The following is a 7,636-nucleotide window of genomic DNA, read 5'->3' on the forward strand; positions in this document are numbered from 1 at the left end:
GATCCCGAAATGGGTACGTAGGCAGCTCGGAAACGAGTTCAGCTATTAATAAAAATTTGTTTTATTTCTTTATTAAAGGAAAGAGGTTCGACTGTGCGAACAAGTGAAGCAAACAAAGGTTCGGCTATACGAACATACAAGAGATTGGAAATAGAGCGTTTATTCAAAGAAGGGATGTCGCTCATCGTACACTTCGGACTATGAAAACCTTGTTGACGAGCAGAACACCTCAACTCCTTGACCAGCAAGATCGAGGATTGGCATCATGCAGTCCGGAATTCGAGCAAAGTCAGAGATTCCAAGCTCAATCCACTCTCCGGGGTGAGATTCAAGGATGTGAAGATCTCTCGACACCGTAGTAAGCCTGCGTTGCATCCGGTTAATCCTCTTCTGGAGTCTCCTTTTTTCCAACATAAGCTTCCGGTGTTGAAGCTCGAGTGCCTCTATGAACGCCGTCGCTGTTCCTTGGTCTCTGATTTGGAGATCCCTGATCAAAGCACATGGGGCTCGGATCTGAGATCTTAAGAAGCCGCGAAGTGGAGGAGGCTGCCTGCTTGGCTCATTTGGAACATCTTCGTTTATCATTCCGATTCTGGAGAAGTCGGGCATAGATTCTGAACAGCGAAGATTGAACTCCATACCTACTAAAATGAAAAGAATGGTGAGGAGTAAAGGGAAATTGAGACTATAATTTATAGGAATGTCATATCCCTAGCAAGCTGCGGATTCTATCCAAGGAATGGAGTGATTCGCGAAGAGATTTATGCCCTCGAACAGATCCTGCATTAAAAGGCGCATCTCCGAGAATATTTGAAAAGAAAGGAAAGTTGCAAATGTTTCCATAAATAAAAAGGGGCCGAAGCCCATTACGAGTTTAAAATAAGTGAAGAAGTTAGAGAACATTTATGGAAGAGGCTCAGGAACAGGCTCCTTCATCGCCGGTTTAGTCTTCGAAGTGGACGCCTTGTTCTTGGCATCCACTTCGGGATGATCCCGAACGCGTTTCCGACAGGTGCTGGCCTCCTCTTCGTCTTCTTCTTCGCTGTCAGGTGGAACGGCATAGACCGGGGCGTTCACGGGACCCGGGACTCCTTTAGCGCGAAGATACATCTGAAGCATCTTCGGGATCTCGGCGACAGAGTCAAAATTCTGCTATTCCCATTGAAAGGGATCACTTTCCAAGGCCCGTATCTTCCTCTCCACCCGAGCGATGCGAGCCTCGAGCGTTTGCCTTTTGAGTCCCAGCCGCTGCCTCTCTTCACACAAGCGACGGTGTTTGTCGGCAACCTAGCATAAAGATGAATGAATAAGATGAAACAAAAAGTTTCTAATCAAAAAAGACAGATATTAACCTTGTCAATAAAGTCGCAAGCCTCCTTCTTCTCTTTCGAAGGAAAGTGAAAGACGGCGTGAGGGAAAAGAACGCCGGCCGGTTCAAAGCCGTCGCCGGACAAGAAGAGTGGGCTGCCGGGATCAATGGGGGCTACTTTTTCGTTTTCCATTCTTGAAATATTTCTCAAGTAAGATTCTAAAATCGTGTTTAAATAAAGCTTAGAAGTAGGTAAGCCTTTATTTATAATGATTTAGGGTTTGTCTTGGAACCATAAATCCAATAATGGTAGAGTGCCCGAGTGGTTTAAGCCATTTTTGGAAAATCGAGAAAAGGCAGTTATTGCATTAGAGACGAGCCGTTTTCCTTACTTATAAGAAGGGAAAGAGCAACCGTCGCATTAACTACAAAAGTTTCTAAGGCCCAAGCCCAATAAATTTATCGAGTTGACTAAACCCGAAGTGGGGAACTCGCTTTAAGCCGAGCTCAGCTCTCGCATTCTAAAGAGAAAGGCCTGATCAGCCTAAAAATCTCGAAAGCATAACCATAAGGCCACAAAAGGTTAAAAGCGGACTTTGCAAACCCGCATATAATTTTAACCAAACCCCCTTGGGTCGTAACCTAGAAAGGTTTAAAATCCTCCTCAGGCAAAAATCTTGTTAAAAAAAAATGATAAAGCCTCCTTAGGCCAAAAAATAAGTTTGAAGTTAAGTTTAAACTAAGTGGGATCCAGTTTAAGTGGGCGCAGCCACTACGGATCGACCTCCATCTCGGACTCCGGCTCGGCTGTCAAAGTTTCACTTGCTTCCTTAATTGGCGCTTGATCAGATGAAGCTCCCTGACCACCCTCCGCGGTGCAGCCATCCTCTGGAGTGACCTCCGGCACCGCAGGAACTTCGGGTGGAACAACGTCTTCCGTTTTACTTGAGCCTAGAAAAATAATCCCAGTCAATCAAAGGTACAAGGTAAGAAAAGGTAATGAGTATCAAGAGCAAAAAGTTACCCGCCCAGTCTAGACCCAATTCACTTATAGGAGGAGATTCTGTGAAGAATTCCTCAAAGTCCTGCGGGTTGAAAGTCGAAGCGGGAAGAGCTGCCAAACGACTCCGCTTTTCAGAAAGATTGGTCAACAGTTCAGCCCTCTCTTGCACCTCGGAGAAATCTGCATCATGGATTTGGTCCAACAGAATCAAATTGCTCTCGTGCTCCTTGACGTCTGATTCCAGATCTGACCTAGCCTTCTCGGTTTGAATGAAGCGGATGGCCCCCTGGATCAACTCCATCCCTCGTCCCTTAACATCTTTTTTGGCTTTCGATGCTGACCTTGCCAACTCGGAATCACGCAACTTGGCTAACGCCTTGTACTTCGCGTAAGCTCGATAAGTTGGTTGTTTAGGGTATCGGCGGTTGATTCGGATTCATGGAGTCTACCCTGAACACCAGAAAGCTCATCCTGGAGTTTGTAATTCCGGTCATACTGGTCTTGCAGCTCCCCCTTTATCTGCGCAAGCTCAGATGTTAAACTGTCGACCTTGTCCTCCAGATCGTGCTTGGAGCCGGCAGAAGAATTAAGTTCAGCCTCAAGAGCTGAGAATTTCTTCTTCCACATGTCAATCTCCTTCTCCCGTCCAATGACCAACCCTTCGTAATGTTCGATCATATCGTTAAGTTCGCTGTGAGCCTGGCATTATAAACCCGGGATGGCGAGTCAGTTTGAAGAATGGCAATACATAAAAGAAAAAAACAAAAAAAAACGGAATTAACCCGAGATGAATGATGAGCGTGAAGCAAATAGCGTTCACGAATCGCAGGACACCATTTGTTGAAGTCTGGCAAGATCGAACCCGACTGGGTCTTGAAGCATCGGAAGACGCTGCCTTCTTTCTCCATAGCTGCGAAGAAGGAAGAGTTGTAAATATTGGAATTTTAATAGAGACAAAAAAGTTTAAGTATGTGTAAGTCACCAAACCTGAAAGCGATTTGACTTGAGGGACAAGGGCAGGCTTTAACCTCGAGAAAGCATCTCGAGATTCAGAATCTCCCTTTTTGGGGGATGCACTCCGAACAGTCTTTTCACTCTCGGGCTGGGCAGAAGAAGACATGTCAGCAGGTCGGGGAGGACCCATTGGTTCAGTGGGAGGGGATGATCGAGGTGAACGGTCAGTCCGGGCCCTTGATTTCTCCCTTCGCGGAGACGAGTCACTACGGGATGACTTGTCCCTCTTCCTGCGAACCAAATTCTTAAGTGGTTCGCTGCTGAAATCGTCTCGGGGAAGACGAGGAGAATCACGACGAGGAGACCGCTCTCTCCGAGGAGAACGTGAGTCACGACGATCGCGACGAGGAGTTAATCTGAAAGAAGCGACAGATCTGGCTCCTTCGGTGCTGCCATCATCAACCAGCAGGGTCCTACTGTAGTCCTTCTTGTCTATAGAAGTCGCGAGAAACTTTTTCTTCTCCTCGCAAGCTTCAGCCATCGGCTTGGAAAGCACCTTACGCTTGGCCGCAAGGGCCCGAGATGACATCCCCTGAGTTGAGGGAGGAGGCGGAAGTTGGTGAAGTTGACCCAGTGGACTCATCCTGAGTCTGTGGTTAGCTTCTAGGAATCGTTCAAGAGTAAAAGAATTCCAAAGGGTTTCCCCTTCGAGAATTATTTTGAAGAATTCGATGAACTCTTCAGACGGGAGAGTGGAAGCGACGAAAGCTGCGAAATGAAACAACGGCTTTAGTCAATAAAGATAAGAAAACAATCGGAAAAGATATATGCGACCTAATCTCTACCAGGCTTTGCAGACCACTTCGATGGGAGTAAATCTGCAAGATTTCCAATCGAAGCGGGAGTTTTCTTAATCAGAAACCAAGGATGGTGCCAATTTTCATCCTTGTTCAGAAGGTGCGAGATGATGTTTCTATTAGCGTTTGGATACGCTGAGAAATATCCCGTCTTCTTCGATGAACTTCTTACGCTTAGAAGCTCATTTAATTCAGTAACTCCGATAACATATCCGGCCTCCGCCGTGATTGTTATAATTCCGAGAATAGTTCGAAGAAGATTGGGAGTTAGTTGAGGAAGCGCGATTTCAAGAGCCGCTAGGTATCGAACTAGGGCTTCGGGAAGAGGAAAGGTCAGCCCGCAACCTTTAAAATAGATCTCATATACACAGAAATAGCCGTCGCGGTGGCTTTCTGGGGACTCTGTGGGATCGGCTATCTGCGCCTCCGCCATAATTCCTGGTGGAATTCGGCAGAGCTCCCTCAAACGTTCGAGAGATTGAAGGGTGCAGGTGGTTCTGTAGTGCGGACCAGCAATATCATTAGGGCGGGTGCACTCGTCATTACTAGAACGCCTTTCATCGAAAGACGGAGACTCGGGTCTATCAGAATCAGAAGTCATTGGGGGGAATGAAAAATTCAAGTTTCGGCAAAGAGAAAATCGGAGAAGAAAGAGAAGAGAGGAGTTTCGATTAAAGCGTAAAAGAAGAAAGTAATGGTGAAAAGAAGTTACCTCACACAAGCTAATGATGAAACCGCCTCGGAAGTTGTGTGGGAAGTGGGAAGGTTTTTTCCCGTTTTAATAGTAATTAATTAATATACGGTCATAATGATGACAGATGTCACTCGGGTAAAAATGGCTAGTGCCGAAATTAGAGGAATGATGAGATTTCCGGCGGGAAATCAGAAAGATTTTCGAGCGCAATCTTTGGTCACTTGAGCATTTAAAGTCCTCCGAATTGGAACAGCACTTCGAAGAACTTGGGGGGCTAATTGTTGGTGTCGGATCCCGCACCAGAAGTCCGAGATCAACCAAAGATTGCCACGTAGTCAAGATAATGGCCCATAAAGGATAAAGCCCATTGAACCCATGAGCCGAAGGAACGGTCGAAGTGGTTGTCACCACTTCGAGAATCCGAAGTGACTGCACTGTGACACGAGTTCGGTGTAGAAGACACGGGTAAGTCGGTTCAAGGACACTTGGGCCAAAAAGGCGAGGCCCATGAAGATCAGAGTCAACTCAAATTCAAACGTTAAGCATTAAAGTCGAAGAATCAAAACGGACACATTTAAGAAGGAATAATTGTACTTAATTATTCATTTTAATGTCGTTTCTCTATGTATAAAGGCCAATGGCCATGTAAAGGGGATTCTCGGAAGAAAGAAATAATATAGCAATTTTCGTAGCAATTTATAAGTTCTTACATATTCATTTTTGTCCCTCAAGAGTAATCTTTCCTACTTAATAAAAATACTTGAGTGTGTGAATCCGACATCCACACCAGTTAATACCGAGTTTTCTAGCTCCTTCTTCTTTTGTGTTATCGAACACTCGCCTTAAAACAAAGTCTCCTACATTTAAAGGTCTGTTTTTCAACTTTGAGTTATAGTAACGAGCGGTCAATTGCTGATAGTTTTGAAGTCGAATAAGGGATTGATCTCACCTTTCATCGATTGTATCAAGAACGTTTTCGATTGTATCAAGAACGTTTTCTAATAATTTAGTTCAGTTCGGCTGGGACTACAGCTTCCATCCCATATACTAATGAGAATGGAGTTTCTCCCGTTGCTCGTCTCGGGGTTGTTCGATATGCCCACAACACAGGTTGCAGCTCGTCATACCAACCACCTTTCCGAGTATTCAAACGCTTTTTAAGATTGCCGAGAATGGTTTTATTGGAAGCTTCCGCTTGCCCATTTCCTTGAGGATACCTCGGCGTTGAATAGCTAAGTTTTATTCCCCAAGCGGAACAAAAATCTTCAAATTCATTTGAAATGAATTGAGGACCGTTGTCCGTTACTATTTCGTAAGGAATTCCATGGCGACAAATAATGTGTTTCCACAAGAATGTTTTTACCACAGAATCTTGTATATTTACGTAGGCTTCTGCTTCGATCCATTTGGAAAAATAGTCCGTTAGGACTAATAAGTATTGGACGCCTCGCGTTGAGCGATGCATAGGACCAACTATATCCATTGACCACCTCATGAAAGGGTATGGAGTAGATATAGATGATAAAATTTCAGATGGCTGGTGAATAAGAGGAGCGTGCATCTGACACTTTTTACACCGTTTGGCGTAATGAATGCAGTCAGAAATCATAGTTAGCCAGAAATATCCTAGTCGTTTGATTTTGAAAGCCATTGCTCGTCCCGAAGAATGACTACCACAAAGCCCTTCGTGGAACTCGCTTGTCACTATTTCAACTTCGGGTCCGAAAATACATAAAAGATAGGGATCACTGACGCCTCGCTTGCACAACGACTCTTTAATTATACAATACTTAGCGCTGATGATTTTTAGTTTGCGAGCTTGCCATTTGTTCGATGGTAGTTCTCCATTAAGAATGAAATTTTTGATGGGTACTCTCCAGTCAGCCCCCCAATCATTAGCGGAAGTATTATCCTTGAGTATAAACTTCCTTGGTTCGGGCTCGGAAGGAATATCAAGATCTTCGATTGTTTCCTGAACTTCTTCATCACCCTGAGGTGTTTGTTCAGTTCGAGATAGTTCTTTAGCGGGAACCTCTATATATTCAACTTTCTTCTTGGCTTTCTTTTAGGAAGTTCCAGTGGTGAAGTAAGTTCATCATCCTGAGATTTTACTCGTGATCTGGTGACAACAAACGAACTATTCTCATTTGCGGAACTTAATTTTGGAGTTTCGATATGCTCGGCCTCCAAAATGTTATCGTTTTCTGTTTCTTCAACTGAAATACTTCGCGTAGAAATACATTCAACAGGGATAACTCGTTTAAGCTTGGGATCTGAGGTAGATGCTAGGGCAGCTAAAGCGTCTGCCGAAGTGTTTTCTCCTCGAGGTATTCGAACTAAGTCGAACTCTTTGAATTTTCCGGCAAATTTTTTGACAGCCGAAAGATAGGCTTCCATTCGAGGAGCCTTAGCTTCGTAATCCCCACTGAACTGGTTTACAACTAGCTGGAAATCACAATAAGCTATTATTCTTTCTGCTCCAATTGCAAGAGCAAGCCGAAGTCCTGCTAGGAGAGCTTCGTATTCTGCTTCATTGTTCGAAGCCGGAAACATTAATCGAAGCGACTGTTCGATTATTTCCTTTGTCGGAGTTTCGAGCCTAATACCGATTCCGGATCCTTGTTTAGAAGAAGAGCCATCTACATGTAATTTCCATGTAGAGTTTTTTCAATAAGGATTCCATCATCAAGTGGCAGTTCGATCAAAAAATCAGCCAGAACTTGTGCTTTTGCGCTAGTTCGACTTTTATATTCTATATCGTACTCACTGAGTTCGATTGTCCATTTCGCCAATCTACCGGACTGACTTGGTCCGTTAAG

At 44.5% G+C, this 7,636-nt stretch overlaps 1 protein-coding gene across 1 annotated transcript; it reads right to left on the bottom strand.

Moving 5' to 3' along the window:
* Window positions 1-2,081: 2,081 nt before the first annotated feature.
* On the bottom strand, window positions 2,082-4,724 carry LOC110230929 (meiosis-specific protein ASY2-like). Its single transcript, XM_021035240.1, is given in 6 exon segments — window positions 2,082-2,260; window positions 2,334-2,702; window positions 2,705-3,011; window positions 3,095-3,251; window positions 3,296-4,034; window positions 4,112-4,724. Coding segments are annotated over 6 exon segments (2,364 nt in total).
* Between the last annotated feature and the right edge of the window lie 2,912 nt (window positions 4,725-7,636).

Source organism: Arabidopsis lyrata (assembly GCF_000004255.2).
Source record: "Arabidopsis lyrata subsp. lyrata unplaced genomic scaffold ARALYscaffold_2, whole genome shotgun sequence".
Taxonomy (NCBI): Eukaryota; Viridiplantae; Streptophyta; class Magnoliopsida; order Brassicales; family Brassicaceae; genus Arabidopsis; species Arabidopsis lyrata.